This window comes from Oncorhynchus gorbuscha, unplaced genomic scaffold (genome assembly GCF_021184085.1).
Source record: "Oncorhynchus gorbuscha isolate QuinsamMale2020 ecotype Even-year unplaced genomic scaffold, OgorEven_v1.0 Un_scaffold_1648, whole genome shotgun sequence".
Lineage (NCBI taxonomy): Eukaryota > Metazoa > Chordata > Actinopteri > Salmoniformes > Salmonidae > Oncorhynchus > Oncorhynchus gorbuscha.
In genome coordinates this window covers 74,986-97,500 of record NW_025746367.1, presented here as the reverse complement: position 1 = coordinate 97,500, position 22,515 = coordinate 74,986, and the positions used below count along the sequence as shown (strand labels likewise).

General features: G+C 40.6%; 1 protein-coding gene across 3 annotated transcripts in view; it reads right to left on the bottom strand.

The window, feature by feature from the left end:
* LOC124023592 (tetraspanin-11-like) overlaps nucleotides 1-17,397 on the bottom strand; it is a 33,720-nt gene extending 16,323 nt beyond the window's left edge. For 2 of the 3 annotated variants that reach the window (XM_046337971.1, XM_046337973.1), the window contains exons 1-3: nucleotides 17,255-17,390; nucleotides 13,711-13,812; nucleotides 10,830-11,021 (exon numbers count right to left, since the gene is read on the bottom strand). In XM_046337971.1, the coding sequence (XP_046193927.1) occupies nucleotides 10,830-11,021; nucleotides 13,711-13,797 (279 nt within the window). In that variant the 5' untranslated portion in view covers nucleotides 13,798-13,812; nucleotides 17,255-17,390. Of the gene's footprint in view, nucleotides 1-10,829; nucleotides 11,022-13,710; nucleotides 13,813-17,254 lie in introns of all 3 variants that reach the window. The other variant, XM_046337972.1, reaches the window with a different exon arrangement.
* Nucleotides 17,398-22,515: the final 5,118 nt, after the last annotated feature.

The following is a 22,515-nucleotide window of genomic DNA, read 5'->3' as shown; positions in this document are numbered from 1 at the left end:
AACACCTCTAAACTAACAGTAAAAAACCCTGCAACACCTCTAAACTAATGGTAAAGAATCCTGCAACACCTCAAATTAATAGTCAAGAGCCCTGCAACACCTCCAAACTAATTGTAAAAAAGAACTGCAACACCTCTAAACTAATAGTAAAGAATCCTGCAACACCTCTAAACTAATAGTAAAGTTTCCTGCAACACCTCTAAACTAATAGTAAAGAATCCTGCAACACCTCTAAACTAATAGTAAAAAACCCTGCAACACCTCCAAACTAATAGTAAAAAACCAAGCAACACCTCCAAACTAATAGTAAAAAACCCTGCAACACCTCTAAACTAATAGTAAAAACCCTGCAACACCTCTAAACTAATAGTAAAAACCCTGCAACACCTCCAAACTAATAGTAAAAAACCCTGCAACACCTCTAAACTAATAGTAAAAAACCCTGCAACACCTCCAAACTAATAGTAAAAAACCCTGCAACACCTCCAAATTAATAGTACAGAACCCTGCAACACCTCCAAACTAATAGTAAAAAACCCTGCAACACCTCTAAACTAACAGTAAAAAACCCTGCAACACCTCCAAACTAATAGTAAAAACCCTGCAACACCTCTAAACTAACAGTAAAAAACCTGCAACACCTCTAAACTAATAGTAAAAAACCTGCAACACCTCTAAACTAATAGTAAAAACCCTGCAACACCTCTAAACTAATAATAAAAACCCTGCAACACCTCTAAACTAACAGTAAAAAACCCTGCAACACCTCTAAACTAACAGTAAAAAACCCTGCAACACCTCTAAACTAATAGTAAAAAACCCTGCAACACCTCCAAACTAATAGTAAAAACCCTGCAACACCTCTAAACTAATAGTAAAAACCCTGCAACACCTCTAAACTAATAGTAAAAAACCCTGCAACACCTCTAAACTAATAGTAAAAAACCCTGCAACACCTCTAAACTAATAGTAAAAACCCTGCAACACCTCTAAACTAACAGTAAAAACCCTGCAACACCTCTAAACTAATGGTAAAGAATCCCAACACCTCCAAATTAATAGTCAAGAGCCCTGCAACACCTCCAAACTAATTGTACAAAAAAGAACTGCAACACCTCTAAACTAATAGTAAAGAATCCTGCAACACCTCTAAACTAATAGTAAAGTTTCCTGCAACACCTCTAAACTAATAGTAAAGAATCCTGCAACACCTCTAAACTAATAGTAAAAAACCCTGCAACACCTCCAAACTAATAGTAAAAAACCCTGCAACACCTCCAAACTAATAGTAAAAAACCCTGCAACACCTCTAAACTAATAGTACAAAACTAAGCAACACCTCCAAACTAATAGTAAAAAACCATACAACACCTCTAAACTAATAGTAAAAAACCCTGCAACACCTCCAAACTAATAGTAAAAAACCCTGCAACACCTCTAAACTAATAGTAAAAAACCCTGCAACACCTCCAAACTAATAGTAAAAAACCCTGCAACACCTCTAAACTAATAGTAAAAAACCCTGCAACACCTCTAAACTAATAATAAAAAACCATGCAACACCTCTAAACTAATAATAAAAAACCCTGCAACACCTCTAAACTAATGGTAAAGAATCCTGTAACACCTCCAAACTAATAGTAAAGAATCCTGCAACACCTCTAAACTAATAGTAAAGAATCCTGCAACACCTCTAAACTAATAGTAAAAAACCCTGCAACACCTCCAAACTAATAGTAAAAAACCAAGCAACACCTCCGAACTAATAGTAAAAAACCCTGCAACACCTCTAAACTAATAGTAAAGAATCCTGCAACACCTCTAAACTAATAGTAAAGAATCCTGCAACACCTCTAAACTAATAGTAAAAAACCCTGCAACACCTCTAAACTAATAGTAAAAAACCCTGCAACACCTCCAAACTAATAGTAAAAAACCAAGCAACACCTCCAAACTAATAGTAAAAAACCCTGCAACACCTCTAAACTAATAGTAAAAAACCCTGCAACACCTCTAAACTAATAGTAAAAAACCCTGCAACACCTCTAAACTAATAGTAAAAAACCCTGCAACACCTCTAAACTAATAGTAAAAACCCTGCAACACCTCTAAACTAATAGTAAAAAACCCTGCAACACCTCCAAACTAATAGTAAAAAACCCTGCAACACCTCTAAACTAAAAAACCCTAACACCTCTAAACTAATAAAACCCTGCAACACCTCTAAACTAATAGTAAAAAACCCTAACACCTCTAAACTAATAGTAAAAACCCTGCAACACCTCTAAACTAACAGTAAAAAACCCTGCAACACCTCTAAACTAATGGTAAAAATCCTGCAACACCTCCAAATTAATAGTCAAGAGCCCTGCAACACCTCCAAACTAATTGTACAAAAAAGAACTGCAACACCTCTAAACTAATAGTAAAGAATCCTGCAACACCTCTAAACTAATAGTAAAGTTTCCTGCAACACCTCTAAACTAATAGTAAAGAATCCTGCAACACCTCTAAACTAATAGTAAAAAACCCTGCAACACCTCCAAACTAATAGTAAAAAACCAAGCAACACCTCCAAACTAATAGTAAAAAACCCTGCAACACCTCTAAACTAATAGTAAAAACCCTGCAACACCTCTAAACTAATAGTAAAAAACCCTGCAACACCTCCAAACTAATAGTAAAAAACCCTGCAACACCTCTAAACTAATAGTAAAAAACCCTGCAACACCTCCAAACTAATAGTAAAAAACCCTGCAACACCTCCAAATTAATAGTACAGAACCCTGCAACACCTCCAAACTAATAGTAAAAAACCCTGCAACACCTCTAAACTAACAGTAAAAAACCCTGCAACACCTCCAAACTAATAGTAAAAAACCCTGCAACACCTCTAAACTAACAGTAAAAAACCCTGCAACACCTCTAAACTAATAGTAAAAACACTGCAACACCTCTAAACTAATAGTAAAAAACCCTGCAACACCTCTAAACTAATAGTAAAAAACCCTGCAACACCTCTAAACTAACAGTAAAAACCCTGCAACACCTCTAAACTAACAGTAAAAACCCTGCAACACCTCTAAACTAATAGTAAAAACCCTGCAACACCTCCAAACTAATAGTAAAAACCCTGCAACACCTCTAAACTAATAGTAAAAAACCCTGCAACACCTCTAAACTAATAGTAAAAAACCCTGCAACACCTCTAAACTAATAGTAAAAAACCCTGCAACACCTCTAAACTAATAGTAAAAACCCTGCAACACCTCTAAACTAACAGTAAAAAACCCTGCAACACCTCTAAACTAATGGTAAAGAATCCTGCAACACCTCCAAATTAATAGTCAAGAGCCCTGCAACACCTCCAAACTAATTGTACAAAAAAGAACTGCAACACCTCTAAACTAATAGTAAAGAATCCTGCAACACCTCTAAACTAATAGTAAAGTTTCCTGCAACACCTCTAAACTAATAGTAAAGTTTCCTGCAACACCTCTAAACTAATAGTAAAAAACCCTGCAACACCTCCAAACTAATAGTAAAAAACCAAGCAACACCTCCAAACTAATAGTAAAAACCCTGCAACACCTCTAAACTAATAGTAAAAACCCTGCAACACCTCTAAACTAATAGTAAAAAACCCTGCAACACCTCCAAACTAATAGTAAAAAACCCTGCAACACCTCTAAACTAATAGTAAAAAACCCTGCAACACCTCCAAACTAATAGTAAAAAACCCTGCAACACCTCCAAATTAATAGTACAGAACCCTGCAACACCTCCAAACTAATAGTAAAAAACCCTGCAACACCTCTAAACTAACAGTAAAAAACCCTGCAACACCTCCAAACTAATAGTAAAAAACCCTGCAACACCTCTAAACTAACAGTAAAAAACCCTGCAACACCTCTAAACTAATAGTAAAAAACACTGCAACACCTCTAAACTAATAGTAAAAAACCCTGCAACACCTCTAAACTAATAATAAAAAACCCTGCAACACCTCTAAACTAACAGTAAAAAACCCTGCAACACCTCTAAACTAACAGTAAAAAACCCTGCAACACCTCTAAACTAATAGTAAAAAACCCTGCAACACCTCCAAACTAATAGTAAAAAACCCTGCAACACCTCTAAACTAATAGTAAAAAACCCTGCAACACCTCTAAACTAATAGTAAAAAACCCTGCAACACCTCTAAACTAATAGTAAAAAACCCTGCAACACCTCTAAACTAATAGTAAAAAACCCTGCAACACCTCTAAACTAATAGTAAAAAACCCTGCAACACCTCTAAACTAATAGTAAAAAACCCTGCAACACCTCTAAACTAATAGTAAAAAACCCTGCAACACCTCCAAACTAACAGTAAAAAAACCCTGCAACACCTCTAAACTAATAGTAAAAAACCCTGCAACACCTCCAAACTAATAGTAAAAAACCCTGCAACACCTCCAAACTAGTAGTCAAGAGCCCTGCAACACCTCCAAACTAATAGTAAAAAACCCTGCAACACCTCTAAACTAATAGTAAAAAACCCTGCAACACCTCCAAACTAGTAGTCAAGAGCCCTGCAACACCTCTAAACTAATAGTAAAAAACCCTGCAACACCTCCAAACTAATAGTAAAAAACCCTGCAACACCTCCAAACTAGTAGTCAAGAGCCCTGCAACACCTCTAAACTAATAGTAAAAAACCCTGCAACACCTCTAAACTAATAGTAAAAAACCCTGCAACACCTCTAAACTAATAGTAAAAAACCCTGCAACACCTCCAAACTAATAGTAAAAAACCCTGCAAAACCTCTAAACTAATAGTAAAAAACCATACAACACCCTAAACTAATAGTAAAAACCCTGCAAAACCTCTAAACTAATAGTAAAAACCATACAACACCCTAAACTAATAGTAAAAAACCCTGCAACACCTCCAAACTAGTAGTCAAGAGCCCTGCAACACCTCTAAACTAATAGTAAAAAACCCTGCAACACCTCCAAACTAGTAGTCAAGAGCCCTGCAACACCTCTAAACTAATAGTAAAAAACCCTGCAAAACCTCTAAACTAATAGTACAAAACCCTGCAAAACCTCTAAACTAATAGTAAAAAACCCTGCAAAACCTCTAAACTAATAGTAGAAAACCCTGCAAAACCTCTAAACTAATAGTACAAAACCCTGCAAAACCTCTAAACTAATAGTAAAAAACCCTGCAAAACCTCTAAACTAATAGTAAAAAACCCTGCAAAACCTCTAAACTAATAGTAAAAAACCCTGCAAAACTTCTAAACTAATAGTAAAAAACCATACAACACCCTAAACTAATAGTAAAAAAACCCTGCAACACCTCCAAACTAGTAGTCAAGAGCCCTGCAACACCTCTAAACTAATAGTAAAAACCCTGCAACACCTCTAAACTAATAGTAAAAACCCTGCAACACCTCCAAACTAATAGTAAAAAACCCTGCAAAACCTCTAAACTAATAGTAAAAAACCATACAACACCCTAAACTAATAGTAAAAAACCCTGCAACACCTCCAAACTAGTAGTCAAGAGCCCTGCAACACCTCCAAACTAATTGTACAAAAAAAACTGCAACACCTCTAAACTAATAGTAAAGAATCCTGCAACACTGCAACACCTCCAAACTAGTAGTCAAGAGCCCTGCAACACCTCCAAACTAATTGTACAAAAAAACTGCAACACCTCTAAACTAATAGTAAAGAATCCTGCAACACTGCAACACCTCCAAACCAGTACATTCAGTACTTCATTCAGTGGAGCAACAATAACACCAGAAAACAACAGCACTATTGACAGAATCAAACAGCTTTGATCCAGGGATGAGCTCCTGTATGATTATGTTGATATAGAGCTGAAATAAAGGCTTCCTGGGAGACAGACTACGGGTAAGACTTTCTTTCAGTCACTTCTGGACAATTAATAACAATACTAATAACTCATTTTAAATGATTTAAATACCTTTCAATAATGAGTTATATATGATGCACTGGAGGCACACATACATTTATATTCACTCATATGGATCATCAGCCATTATGAATGAATCAAGTGTTATAATGCATTGTACCACCAATGTCCATCCAACACATTCCTAAAAGGAGCTATGAGCTGTTATGGATTTTATTCCAGTAATGCTTATAAAGTCTATGTTATGGGGTGATATAACTAAGGTGCTATAAATGAATCTACTGTGGATGTTTCATAGAAATCGTTGCCACAGAATGCAACATTAATAGAAAAACACTTTGTTAAAACAAAACCATCATTAGTATGCTACTGGAGAAGAGAGGACATCACACAAGTCTCAGTGGCCTTATTAGCACCTTATTGGCCAATTAGTCTGGAAGATATCAATATGTGTATTTTATCAATGAGAAATGGGGGTGGCTGGGGGATAGGCGGTTCCAACCAACCATTATCTGCTGTGTAAAATCTTCTTCTGTATCATTGTGACGTAACACTGTTTGGAGTTAACAGCAGAGTATGTAAATGGTGAGAATGTTTCACCCACACACATACACACACAACCACAACCACACACACACACACACAACCACACACACACACACACACACACACCACACACAACCACACACACACACACCACAAATAACCACACGTACACACACAACCACACAACCACAACCATACACACTGTTACAGGTGAATGAGGACACACAAAACAGAGTCAATCCACAATCAAATAAAACAACCACACAGAACCGACTGGACACAACCACAGCTTAGTTGACACCTGCTCACCACGAGCATCTGAGGCGCTTGTACACGCCAGGGCGATACATAGACACAGCACGGTGAACAATAGACAAGGATCCGACACAGGAACGCAAAACAAGGAGAGAAATGACTGTAATCAGGGAAAAGGATCGGGAACAGGTGTGGGAAGACTAAATGATTGATTAGGGGAATAGGAACAGCTGGGAGCAAATGGAATATATTATATTATATTAACCAACAGAAGGGAAAGCATACACACAAAACCACACACACCACAACCATACACACAACCACACACACCCACACACACACACACACAACCACACCCACAACCACACACAACCACAACCACACACAACCATACACACAACCACACAACCACACACACACAGCCACACACACACACACACAACCACAAATAACCACACACACACACACACAACCACACACACACACAAAGCAACAATGGACTAACAAGACAGGTAGATGAGCTTTTTAGAGAGCTATTCACACACGCACATTCATGCACATTCACACACACACACACACACTCCCACACGTACACACACACACACCAAGGCTAATTAGGCACACCTGTTGTAGAGGCGGGACACAAAGCGTTTGGCGTGCAGCTCAAGGCCATCACCGGGAGACAGATGCTCATTCCCAGCCTGGCACTGATGTGACGCGTGGAGGTGAGGAAAAACAAAGCTATGCCAAAACCATTGTTTATCACACACACACACACAGAGATGCAGGGGAGCCTTCATTTAGGAGACCATAGTCTATAACAGAGTTAAAGCAGCCATTTCCTCTTTACCTTGCAGGCTACTGTCGTGTCTTTGGCATCATTAAATTGAAGACTGTTATTTTATCAAATCAATTCTGTAATTATTATTACGTGATTAAACTAATCAGGGCACCAAGGAAAATCTTCACATTACAAAGTTATAATTTTTCTAATATAACTTTTCAGATATTTTAATGTCTGATCAATTAGTCTTCTAATTAATGAATTGTTCTTTACCTCACGTTAGTCTCATTCCAAATCAAATCAAATCAAAATGTATTTATATAGCCCTTTTGTACATCAGCTGATATCTCAAAGTGCTGTACAGAAACCCAGCCTAAAACCCCAAACAGCAAGCAATGCAGGTGTTGGAAACGTTGTAAGTTGTTGGTTATCTGCACGAACCCAGTCTTCACTATGAGTCATCCATAAAAGTAGATATGGTTACAAGGAAATGATGGAGGATGTGCCCTAGTGGGCTAAACCGATATGACGGTTTGGTAGACAAAGGGACTGAGAAGGGCGCAAAAGACAAAACACACTACAAAGTTGATAATTATAATAATTGAAATGCTAATCCTTTGCACATGAACGCTCAGTCATTCGGGAATAATTGCAATCAATATATATATTTATGCCCAGTGTGTCGTCATGATCTCTGATCGAATCGTCTGTCTTTCTGTTGGAAAGTTCATCTGAACTTCTCTTTGCGTCCCTGGAGTCTTCGTGGTTAGAATGGATACTTCAGAGTTCCATTCAGAAATGTTCCTACAGAATAGATGTTTCGGCGGATGTCGGTCTTCGCATTCAATGGTACATAATTCCTAGCTGCAGACTAGTAATTAGTATTGAAGAGTTGCTCTTATTCTGTCGGTACTGATAGTCTCAGAGTTTAACCACGTGGTATAGTTAAGAATTCAGCAACCATTACAACCTTAGCTTGTCCTGAGGTTTTCCTGGTCTCTACTCAAACCTTAGCTCCCTCAGCTGACCGAGGTAGGCATGGTCTAAAGAGGATTTCTCCAGGTGGGGGTTTTATTCAGAACTGTGGAAAAGCTGTCCCATGACGCCAGATCGATGTCTGTGCTCATGGGGGCGGGCCAATGTCTTAGTGAAACTTTAAACAGAAATACAATTCTCTCACATTAAGGGTTTAAAATCACATAACAGCATTTCACAAATAGTTTCATCTTTACTCATTCATTTTATACAATAATTAGATGCAAGCCTCAGAACGGAGGCTCCTGTATAAACAGAGTTATGGTAATGTCGCTGTATTGTCTTTCCTGAGGTCACAATCATAAAACAAAATGGACCGGGTCGTACCTGGATTCTCCACCGACCGTTTCCACATTCTCCAAAACATGGATATTGTTCAGTTCTCAAGTTCTGTGATGTAGAAGAAGTTCATTTGTTCTACTGTGAAACTCTCTCTATACTGCCTGGCCATGAGGAGAGTCTCCTCTAGGAATTTACGACCTGAGATAACAGAACCTGGGTGTAAGAGGGAGAGAGGGGGAAGGCACTCGCTATACCCAAAGAGGGCCACGTCATGACACTACACACACACGTGCACCCGCATAGCCACACGCACAAGCACACACACATCATCAACAAACACAGTGTGTGTGTGGTAATGCCAGAATATTGGTTATGGCAGATGGAGGAAGGTGGGAGATGTATTATTACACACCACACTAAAGCTAATTCCTAACAGCCATTGTTGATTGGCAATAACATTGAATTATATTGTATTCTACACAAACACACACAGACACACAAACACACACACACACACATCTCTCTTTCATACAACTCCACAGCCATAGTGATCAGATGAACACCAACTCTTCACTCAAGCCTCTCCTTTAAACACACACTCACACTAACCTCACAACCAAAACACACCCTCCACCATTGTAGGTAAAAGTACTCAATTCTCATACTTGAGTAAAAGTAATGATATCTTAATAGAAAATGACTCAAGTAAAAGTGAAAGTCACCCAGTAAAATACTACTTGAGTAAAAGTCTAAAAGTATTTCATTTTAAACATGCTTAAGTATCAAAAGTAAAAGAATAAATCATTTAAAATTCCTTATATTAAGCAAACCAGGCAGCAAAACAGAAGGCACCATTTTCTAGTTTTTTATTTATTTACGAATAGCCAGGGGAACACTACAGCACTCAGACACAATTTACAAATGAAGCATGTGTGTTTAGTGAGTCCCCCAGATTAGAGGCAGTAGGATGACCAGGGATGATCTCTTGATATGTGTGAATTGACCCGTTTTCCTGTCCTGCTAAGAATTTAAAAGTACTTTTGGATGTCAGGGAAAATGTAAGGAGTAAAAAGTACATTATTTTATTTTGGAATGTAGTGGAGTAAAAGTAAAAGTTGTCAAATATAAATAGTAAAGTACAGATACCCCAAAAAACTCCTTAAGTAGTACTTTAAAGTATTTTTACTTAAGTACTTTATACCACTGCCCTCCACCACCCAAAGCCCCCTCTCCCCCCTCCATCAGTTTCATGTATGACTACTAATGCCTGACTATAACCAATCCTGCTGCAGTAGCAGAGTTAGTGGCTCACCTCCGGCCTGTTCCTCTCCTGCCTGGCCTGTCTCTTTAAAACAATGAGGACGGTATTGTCAGCTCATTTGTCAGCTCCCAGCGTACACACACACACACACACACACACACACACACACACACACACACACACAAACACACACACACACACATGCTCGCGAGCACACGCACAAGAGAAAGACACAAGTGGAGTTGTGAGAGCAGGGGTGCAGGGAAGGAGCGTCAGGTACAGGGACGTTTCAAAGGAAACTGGTATCTGGGGTAAAGGAAAGTATACAATGTACCCAAAAGTGATGAGTGCAACCAAGGTGAGTTTGAATTGGAACAAGCTAAACGGATGTTCTAAATGAACATTCCCTGAAGGAGAACAGAGTGCAGATAGCTCCATTCTCCTTGTTTCATTGTGTGCTCTCATTTCACCCACAGTATATAACCTGCCCCTTTCTTATGCAAACACCAACACTGCCATTAAAGAGATATCGCACACAAACTACAGCATTAGTTAGTATCTTACCCAGAAAGTTATCTATGAGCCATACACTACTTTCAATATAATGCATCTAACTAATGGTGTAATATGTGAAAACTATCCCTTTAATCAACATAAACATTTCGAAGACCCAGGGGCCTTCCAGACATCCAGAAAGCCTGGGTAGTCACCCTGCCCAAGGAGGGCTCCCTCACCGTGGACAGGCAGCTCCTCTGCTCCCTGATGACGGCGCAGCAGCCCAGGAAGCCCGTGACCATGACGAGGGCCCCGGCCAGGATGAGGATGTAGGCGGACACGGCGAAGGTGCTGGAGGCCAGCAGGCTCAGGTAATCACTCTTGTCTATCAGGGTCCAGATGCCCACGCCCATCACCGCCGCTCCACCAACCTGAGGAGAGAGACAGGTTGAGGTCATGTGTTCCCATATGTTTGTTTTGGCTTTACATGTTTCATGCCAATCTAATTGAATTGAGGAAGAGAGAGAGAGAGAGTAGGAACAGTGACAGGAGGGGTGTGAGGGGGAGAGTGTTGGCTGTCAACAAGTGAGTCAGAGAGGGAAAGGGGATACAAAGACCAAGAGAGGGAGAAAGAGACAGAAAAACAAAGAGAGGGAGAAAGAGAGACAGAATAACAAAGAGAGGGAGAAAGAGAAAAACAAAGAAAAAAAGAGACAGAAAAAAAGAAAGGGAGAAAGAGACAGAAAAAAACAAAGAGAGGGAGAAAGAGACAGAAAAACAAAGAGAGGGAGAAAGAGACAGAAAAACAAAGAGAGGGAGAAAGAGACAGAAAAACAAAGAGAGGGAGAAAGAGACAGAAAAACAAAGAGAGGGAGAAAGAGACAGAAAAACAAAGAGAGGGAGAAAGAGACAGAAAAACAAAGAGAGGGAGAAAGAGACAGAAAAACAAAGAGAGGGAGAAAGAGACAGAAAAACAAAGAGAGGGAGAAAGAGACAGAAAAACAAAGAGAGGGAGAAAGAGACAGAAAAACAAAGAGAGGGAGAAAGAGAGACAGAATAACAAAGAGGAGGATGACAGAGAGAAGAGAGAGAGAGAGAGAGAGAGAGAGAGAGAGACAGAATAACAAAGAGAGAGAGAGAGAGAGAGAGAGAGAGAGAGAGAGAGAGAGAGAGAGAGAGAGAGAGAGAGAGAGAGAGAGAGAGAGAGAGAGAGAGAGAGAGAGAGAGAGAGAGAGAGAGAGAGAGAGAGAGAGAGAGAATAACAAAGAGGAGGAGGATGAGAGAGAGAGAGAGAGAGAGAGAGAGAGAGAGAGAGAGAGAGAGAGAGAGAGAGAGAGAGAGAGAGAGAGAGAGAGAGAGAGAGAGAGAGAGAGAGAGAGAGAGAGAGAGAGAGAGAGAATGCAGTGTCAATAAAGTGAGTCAGAGAGGAAGGGGATATGCACAAAAACAGTGAGAGAAAAAGAAAGGACGAGAAAAAGAGAGAGAAAGGAATTGAAAGAGAAAGGAAGAGAAAAGAGAGAGAAAGGAAGAGAAAAAGAGAGAGAGAAAGGAAGAGAGCAGAGTGACAAAAAAAGGAGAGAGAGCCAAACAGAGCCAGAGTGGAGTGATTTGTTTCCATAAACAATGGTGGCCACATCAGAGGGGTGACGTGGCCATGCCATTAATCTGTTTTCCCCATCTCTGTCATCTATGACACACCCGGACGTGCAGGAAATCCCAGGGAGAGTTGCTCCTATTCAGCCTTCCATCCCTTTCCTCCTCCTTTACACGCCAAGCCCCTACTCCCAAACAACAAGCACTGCTGCTACAGATGTAGGATCTTAATGTGATCCTCCTGTTGCTGAACTTCCCTGCAATGTAGGAAGTGTATTTTAGGTTTAAAAAGGCTTCTGACGTTTGTCATTTCCACTGGAAAATGTATCAACCCCTATAAAAATGTCCATTAATTATAATTTGCATAATAACTCACATGTCCTGTTGCTGCAGGATTATTGGATTATTTTCCTTCTGTAGCAAACTGGCTCAAATTCAGATCTGACATCTGTAGTGCTAAAACACCATGCCATGGGAAAACGTGATAGTTTAAAGGAATGGGCAACTCTGGAGTATTAGTAGGTAGTATCTTTGGGTGCAGAGTTACAATATAGAGAAACAGGGAGGCTGGGGCTGTGGCCGTTGGGGAAAGTGGGAGGCATTACTGTTATGCAATGTGGGGTTTGAAGGGAAGTCGTTAGGTTAGTGTGAAATGTAAAGCGAGAGATATAAAAGAGAACCTGTTTGAATCTGATCCCTTCCTCTGTAGACAGAGAACAACTGTTTTCAGGCCCAGCAGAACATAGCTTTAATAGTTAACTGTGTTATTAAACATTAAACGTACACCAGCTGCCAGGGGCCAGGTTTGATCCACAGCCCATCGGTTCAACACCGACAGGCCATAAATATTAGAGTACACTGGGCCAAGTCCATTTCTTTGCGCTCCTAAATGTAATCTCCCACTCCATTTCTCTGTCATGTTTTTTCTCTCCCTCTGTGTCTCTTTTTCCTCACTCTGTAACTCTCCTCACCGTCCCTCCCTCTCGTTCCTCACCGTAACTCTCTCCCTCTCGTTCCTCACCGTAACTCTCTCTCTGATTCTCTCTCTTGGCTAAGAAAGAGCAACACAAGAAGTCACACAAAAAGTCTAACTTTGATGTAAAAACCTGTCAAATATCATTCTTCCCTGTGCATGCCTTCGTGAACGTTAACCCAATTCACTCTCTCCCTGAGTCCCCTCTTAAATAAATCAACTATGATCCTGTCACTGGAAGAAAACTATTGTTTCTGTGTACTAGAGGTTTAATAAAGCCTGATCCCAGATCTGTTTTGTGCTGTAAAGCCAACTCACTTAGTCTTTCCCAACACAAAAAGATCTTACCAGGCCAGTTTACCAGGCCATTTTACCAAGCTAGATTGCTACTCACCCAGAATAGAAAGTTGAAGACAAACAGGAGGGCTTGCTAATTTGCTATAGCCTGATCCCAGATCTGTTTGTCATGTATAGCAAACTCCTATGACCAACTCCCATGGTTGTTGGCTACTGCAGCACAAACAGATCCAGGGTCGCTTACTAGTGCTACTCACCCAGAAGAGGACATTAAAGACGAAGAGGAGGTACTTGAGGCAGACGGTCATCCAGTCACCCTGGTCGTCTTTGTACACGGCCGTCATCTCCCCTCCACAGCTCTGGACAGACGGGGCACAAAACTTCAACTGGCAGTTCTGAATCTGAAGTACTTGACTGTTATCATTACAGTCAGCAGGGTTGAAAACAGGGTAGAAAACCTCAAGCAGTAGTTCTCACAGACTTTCTGTTCTCACAAGATTCTCCAAAGTTTGAAGAATATTCTAAAACTGATTCTAAAAATCAGGCCAGGAGTTCTGAGTACTTGACAGTTCGCAAAGCATTTCAAGTGGCTGAAAAACGGTCTAACAACATGCAAACCGGTTATTCTAATGCAAATTAAGACATCAAATGTGGGGACATTTTGAGGACAATAACACATCACACAAGGTATGACATGAGCAGAAACAATCACCCAAATCACAGTCAGTCAAAGTGTTGTTGGTTACTTCCTTCTGCACAATAACTAGCAACTGTAGCCTTGTAGCACACCAGACAAGGGACATGGACTATCCTCACACTCTGTGAACACCCTGTGAAGAGGCGTTGGGTGTTATAACAAAAGCCAAAACAAAGGTATTTGTGGAGACATGCATGCACACACACACACACACACACACACACACACACACACACACACACACACACACACACACACACACACACACACACACACACACACACACACACACACACGCACACACACGCACACACACACACACACATTCCAATTAAATAGAGGGAGAAAGATGCTGCCAAGCCTCTGAAGGTCTTTGATCGACACATCGCCATGACAGTATCACTGGACAGCATCACTGAACAGCGTAATCTAATATGACATGGCTATCCACTTCTTCATTTCTCAGACCTGTCAATCATAGGACTGAGCTACTAACAAGAGTCAACTATTCCTGTAAGACTGTCATTATAGACTAGTTATGCAATTTTCATCAACTAATTTCATTAAGGTTTATGTCCATAGAATGGTTCTAGTCACTGCCACACACTGTGCCATGTGGATAGTACTTCTAGTTGCTGCTGACCACACACTGTGTAAGAGTCAGTACTTCTAGATGCTGCTGACCACACACTGTGTAAGAGTCAGTACTTCTAGATGCTGCTGACCACACACTGTGTAAGAGTCAGTACTTCTAGTTGCTGCTGACCACACACTGTGTAAGAGTCAGTACTTCTAGATGCTGCTGACCACACACTGTGTAAGAGTCAGTGTACAGTTCTAGACGCTGCTGACCACACACTGTGTAAGAGTCAGTACTTCTAGATGCTGCTGACCACACACTGTGTAAGAGTCAGTACTTCTAGATGCTGCTGACCACACACTGTGTAAGAGTCAGTACTTCTAGATGCTGCTGACCACACACTGTGTAAGAGTCAGTACTTCTAGATGCTGCTGACCACACACTGTGTAAGAGTCAGTACTTCTAGACGCTGCTGACCACACACTGTGTAAGAGTCAGTACTTCTAGATGCTGCTGACCACACACTGTGTAAGAGTCAGTACTTCTAGATGCTGCTGACCACACACTGTGTAAGAGTCAGTACTTCTAGATGCTGCTGACCACACACTGTGTAAGAGTCAGTACTTCTAGATGCTGCTGACCACACACTGTGTAAGAGTCAGTACTTCTAGATGCTGCTGACCACACATATCCAATAACAGCAACAGGTAAATAAATAATTCACAGAAGTGGACTTGACTAGAAAGACATAAATCATTCATTAAGCACCACACTTGCAGCACTTTAAATAAAACTGGTGAGCACTTAAGCTGCTGACCACATTGATCTGCCAATCAACAGACCAATAACAGCAACAGGTAAATGCCACTGCAAGACTTTAGAAAGACTAAATCTCTCAGTTCTAAAAGGTCTCAAGATCTGGCAATCAACAGTGTGTGCCACTGCAAGACTTTGGAGACTTCTCTCAGTTCTATCTCAAGCTAATAACAGTGTGTGTGTGTGTGTGTGTGTGTGTGTGTGTGCGTGTGCGTGTGCGTGTGTGTGTGTGTGTGTGTGTGTGTGTGTGTGTGTGTGTGCGTGTTTGTGTGCGCGTGCGCGTGCGCGTGCGTGTGTGTGCGTGTGTGTGTGTGTTTGTGTGCGTGTGTGTGTGTGTGTGCATCCTCCCATGAGAAAATATGGCAAGCTGCTAATTATAGATTAGCCACATTGATGCCTAGGAGGAGTTTAGCTCATGCCATTACAGCCCAACTATACACATTGCAGTAACACATCTGCAAAAATGGCTTTGTCTATCAGCTGGACTAGAACTAAACACTAAACTGCATCAAAACGGTTTTGTTTTTTTGCTATCTGTATCTTTAATTGTGCTGGTATGTGTTTATAGGCTACGGCTGCAACACCTAAAGCTCCCTTCTATTCTATTTTACACGGTTTGTTTTATATATTCTACTCTTTTCTGTATTCATTCTATTCTACTCTTGGGGAGATTTTGATATTCTACTGTTTGTGTTCTATACTCATGCTCTACTCAGCTCTTGTCCTATTCTATTCTATTCTATTCTAGGGGAGTTCTTTGTGAAGTTGCTGGCTCAAACGTTATTCAGCACAATGGGTGTACTGTGTGTACTGCTCCTTCAAACCAGTGGCTTTGGGCTATAGGGAGTTCCAGTACACAGGGAATGGGTTGAACTGTCTGAACATGCATTATCAAAGCGCACAAGCTGTGAAATGTGACTTGCAGGCTACCGGTACGTCGTTCACTGGTTGAAAACAAACGAGCTGAAAGTTTTGTCCTCGGACTAATAAATCCGGTACTGTGTAACTTTGATGGGACAGACAAGAAACAGAAACAGAACATTCTAGAATATGCTTTGGACAGAATGTTTCACAAGTAGGCTACCTATGCAACCAGCCAGGCCAGCCGGCCAGCGACATGTAGCCTGTAATATTATATCCACGATAACATGGTACATGCAATCACATTTAGGCTACCACCCTGTGTGAACATATGTGATGGATGTATGTTTACGGGCACTTGTACGACCAGAAGGCAGGCAGGGTCCGCGAAATCGATTTTCCCAGCATAAAAAAATCCACGAAGAGATGAGTGCTTGATAAGCTTCATTTCAGAGAAGGGATCCCCACCGTCAATATGAAAATATAAATTGCCATAGACCATCACGTTTGTCTATCTACGTAGCGTCCATTTCGCTCGCTGATCGGTGGAATAGGCTGGACGTTGGTTTTCAGACTCACTTTTAACGTTCTGACTGTCTACAAAACCGAATAAGGAAACCGGTGCCTATGCACTAGACAATATTTTCAAAACATAAAAAATATGATTTCATTATTAATTTCCCATAACGTCTTGCTACATTTGGAGGCCATGGACACTGAGCAGGTTTCCCTATCAAAACATCGCACACTGGATGCACTTGCATTGAGCTGCGTGTAGCAGACAGAGTTCACGAAATTGCTTATATTTTTAGGATGCATCTCAATTTAGGAAATTAGCCTTAATTACCTCACTCACCAAATGCACGGCTTGCTTCTGAGGGAAAACGGACAAATAGCCGTCTCGTTATTGTAGCATAGGCTATGTGATTCAATCAAGCTTGTTGCTTCCCTAGCGTCCAGTCCGTGGAGAAGAATGAGGGGTCATTATGGGGTGAAAAGGAAATGAATGAAACTACCCGCCCCCATTGGATTGGATACTATTGAAGCCGCAAGTGCAACTGTTACAGTGCATCGGCCTATAGGCATATACAATGTAACAGGCGGTTATTACATTGTTTTTCTGTGTTTATTCACACAAGTGCAAGTCTAGTAAGTTTGTTACATATTGTCTTGTTTTGAGTCTTATTTGGTGATAATATCAATCGATTGAATCAAGTGCACCCTGTAGGTGAGGTTTATGGGGTTTCAAAAATACACATTCTGGGAAAATATTGTTATTTACCCAAGCAAAGTGTGGACTAATGCAAATCATTTCATTTGACCCCTCATGCGGTTAGTGCATATTTTAGAGACTGATCGGTGGTAATTTGAGGTTTAAAAAACACTTCACGTCATCCATTCTGATCAAGTGGTCAACAAGGAGGCGCGGGCGGTTCTATCAACAACAGCTCCCTCTTCATTATGCAAACTAGTCTGCCTGTTGATGAAGTAGCCTGCTCTCCGAACCCCACAGGCTAAGGTTAATTTGGTATTTCAACAGAGAGCAGAATATCATTGATTTGACTGGCGTGGTCAATTATTTTAAGAATGCTGAAAGTGAAAATGAGTTTGGGTCACACAATGAATACAAAGATGACGTCGAAAAACAAATCGGAGGTAACAGCAGTATGATTGGAAATCATGGTGTTTTTCTGCAGGGGGAGTTCAGGTCGAAGCAAACCTCCCCAAGCACAAATGAACATTCCTAGGCCTCAGCATGGCTGTGGGTTCTACATGACAATTGCAGGGCACATGGAAATATGTTGTAGTTTTGGAGAAAGTGCCACATAAGATTATAATTCAGGTGTGTATGTGAGGGAAATAGTTTGGGTGAGAGGCCTCCAGTTGAATAGCTAGGGCAATTGGGAAATAATTGCCCAAATGTCATTGTGTCAGATTTGTAAACCTTTAATCTTTCCCAAATATGAATTGATTGAAAAACAATAGAGAGGGCCTATCTAGAATTGTTTACGGCTACAAGCCTATTGATCCTAGACTGGTTCCAGATCTGTCTGTGATGTCTTGTAAACGAGGTCATTGTCACGCTGGGGTTGGAATGACAGCACACACAGATTCTGGAACCAGGTTATATTTATCCTCTTGCTCAGCTCTACGTTGATTTTTTTCAATGTTGTGTTCTCCCCAGTTTTTCCACATACATTGTCTTCAGATTGCTTCCTTTCTAACAAACAGGATGACTATTGTGTATTCCCCTCTAACCTCATCTCAGTAACCCAATAATCCCCACAGCCCATTAGGAACAGATGAAGTGCCACCAAGAAAGGATGTGTGGATGTTACCTGCTACAGCAACATCAGTCTCCCCAAACTACATTACAGAAGGGGATGCTATGATCCATCATGGCTTCTGTGTTTCACTGAACTAATGGGCAGAAATCACAAACACAGCAAATTTCTATGAGAGGGAGATCATCACCGCTCTGAATTTGAAGCCAATTTTAATCACACTCTGGAGATTTGTGTCTCAAATGAGAGAGAAATAAACAGCGTAAGTATACTTCCTTCTCTCAGAACTCAACTCATTTATATTCCTCGCCAGCACCTGTCTGTCCCTTCCCATTCCACCGTCATTATCGCCCATCGTTTGTAGCCCGCTAAGCTCTTTAATGCCTTGTATCGCAGGAGGGGCTAAGCTTGGGCCACGGTCGGGCAGACAAAGTCAAAGACAGGACTGGCAGAGGAGACAACAAACATATCTATCTGTCTGTGTGTAAAGGGGGTGGGGGGGGGCTGTGTGTGTATATATAGAGTGTGTCTTTATGTGTATCTGTGTGTGTCTCAGTTAGCTTCACTGTAATGACAGTGGCATCTGTGTGATCATTGCTAACAGTGTGTCCCTCTCACTGTGACAAAAGTTCACAAAATGCACTTTAGGAGCATTCACACTGCTTTTCGTCTTCTTGGTATTCGTTATGTGACCAGTGGCAACCCACCTGTTTACGTAAATATATATATATATATATATATATATATATATATATATATATATATATATATATATATATATATATATATATATATATATATATATATATATATATACAGTTGAAGTCGGAAGTTTACATACACTTAGGTTGAAGTCATTCAAACTCATTTTTCAACCACTCCACAAATTTCTTGTTAACAAACTATAGTTTTGGCAAGTCGGTTAGGACATCTACTTTGAGCATGACACAATACATTTTTCCAACAATTGTTTACAGACAGATTATTTCACTTAGAATTCACTGTATCACAATTCCAGTGGGTAAGAAGTTTACATACAGTCAACTAAATGTGCCTTTAAACAAAATGTCATGGCTTTAGAAGCTTCTGATAGGCTAATTAACATAATTTGAGTCAATTGGAGGGGTACATGTGGATGTATTTTAAGGCCTACCTTCAAACTCACTGCCTCTTTGCTTGACACCATCAGAAAACATAAAGAAACCAGCCAAGACCTTGTAGACCTCCACAATTCTGGTTCATCCTTGGGAGTACATTTTACTAGGATTAAATGTCAGGAATTGTGAAAAACTGAGTTCAAATGTATTTGGCTAAGGTGTTCGTAAACTCCCGACTTCAACTGTATATGTACTACCTCAGTCCTAGCTCGCACATTAATGTCTTAATTGAAATGATGGATTGCCTCTTATCAGCTTGTCGTTCCCTTATAGTTTGTACATCTCAATTGTCAGTAGAGACACCATTTGTTGAAGCAAGTCAGCCATGTCAGCTAGGTTTATTTTAAAGGTAGTAAATGAGGCTGTTTCGCTGCCAGACAAGGCTCTGCTGATAGCCAGGGTAGTGGTGGTAAGGATTCACTCCATGGTGCTGAAGGAAAGCTCTGCTGTTGGGACAGCTTTATGTAGGCCCTAACCGTTTGTCACACTTTTTGTCACCATTATAGTGCAATTCATGTATTGTTTAGTGTTGTGTAGTGACTTTGCTGGCATGTATCTATAAAAATAAAATAAAAATTGCCCCACCAAGATGTACATGCTAAAATCGCCACTGTGACCCAATCTCCTTTTCACTTCCATCGTTATTTAATTGACAACGCCAGTCAAATCAATGATGTTCTGCTCTCTTTTTAAATATCAAATTAACCTTTGTCTGTGGGGGTCGGAGAGACCACCACTTCATCAGCAGGCAGACTACTTTGCATAATGAAGAGGGAGCTGTTGTTGATAGAATGCCTCCTTGTTGACCACATTTTTTCGAAACCTCAAATAACCCCAAACCAGTCTCTAAAATATTAATTTCACGCATGAGGTGTCAAATGAAGTTATTTGCTTCAGTCAACACTTTGCTTGGGTAAATTACATTATTTCACCAGAATATGTATTTTTTTAACTCCCAAAGCTTCATCTACAGGGTGCACTTGATTAATTAAGTTGAAATAGTCAACAAACAAGACTCAAAACAAGACACTGTGATTAAAGGACACAACACGTGAGGGAATGCACTTTACGCGCATTCACTCTGCACCTTAGCCCAGGGCTAATAGCCCTGAGCTAAGGGAGATTTAGCCAGGGCTAAGCGAGTGTTCACACTTGCACATTCTAGTGGGTTAGCACCAACCTTAGCCTAGAGCTATCTGGCCCTGAACCAGTGCCTGTGCGTTATATATATGTTTAATGCCCAGAAAGCGCCAATTCAAACTCCCATTTACTAGCTCTGCATGCGTTATAATGTCAGAATAAGTTTGTTGATCACCAAGTTTTGCTGAGCAACTATTTTCATTTACTCCCATTAAGGCTGGCCGGTATGTACTTCCAGAAAAAGTACAAATAAAAATGTACAAGCAACTGAAAAAATGCTTTTTCGGCACCTCCAATATAAATCACTCATTACTGCCACGCACAGGTCTGAAGTTCACAACAGCTCAATACATTGGAGGCGCCGAAGAGGCGTTTTTTTTGGTTGCTTGTACATTTTTATTTGGACCTTTTCTGGAAATACATACCGACCATAACCCAAGTAAATTAAGATAGTTACTCAGCGAAACTCCATATTTGATGATCAACAAACTGATTTTGAGAAAGCCTATATGTTGGAGGTCAGAGACCCAGCAGTCTGTGGCGTGTATTCCTGACAGTCAGTGGTGTGTGTTTTGGGGAATCCAGGCTTCCCCAAAAAATTGACAAAAAATAATAATAATTTATCTTTCCTCTCTGTTTCACAGTGCCCCTCTGTCTCTCTATGTGTTGGCCATCTATCTGATGCTGTCTGGTCCAAACGAGTATGACATTGTTGCCGCCCATAGCATCAAATCAAATCAAATCAAATTTTAATTGTCACATACACATGGTTAGCAGATGTTAATGCGAGTGTAGCGAAATGCTTGTGCTTCTAGTTCCGACAATGCAGTGATAACCAACAAGTAATCTAACTAACAATTCCAAAACTACTGTCTTATACACAGTGTAAGGGGATAAGGAACATGTACATAAGGATATATGAATGAGTGATGGTACAGAGCAGCATACAGTAGATGGTATCGAGTACAGTATATACATATGAGATGAGTGTGTAGACAAAGTAAACAAAGTGGCATAGTTAAAGTGGCTAGTGATACATGTGTTACATAAGGATGCAGTCGATGATGTAGAGTACAGTATATACATATGCATATGAGATGAATAATGTAGGGTAAGTAACATTATATAAGGTAGCATTGTTTAAAGTGGCTAGTGATATATTTACATCATTTCCCATCAATTCCCATTATTAAAATGGCTGGAGTTGGGTCAGTGTCAATGACAGTGTGTTGGCAGCAGCCACTCAGTGTTAGTGGTGGCTGTTTAACAGTCTGATGGCCTTGAGATAGAAGCTGTTTTTCAGTCTCTCGGTCCCAGCTTTGATGCACCTGTACTGACCTCGCCTTCTGGATGATAGCGGGGTGAACAGGCAGTGGTTCGGTGGTTGATGTCCTTGATGATCTTTATGGCCTTCCTGTAACAACGGGTGGTGTAGGTGTCCTGGAGGGCAGGTAGTTTGCCCCCGGTGATGCGTTGTGCAGTCCTCACTACCCTCTGGAGAGCCTTACGGTTGAGGGCGGAGCAGT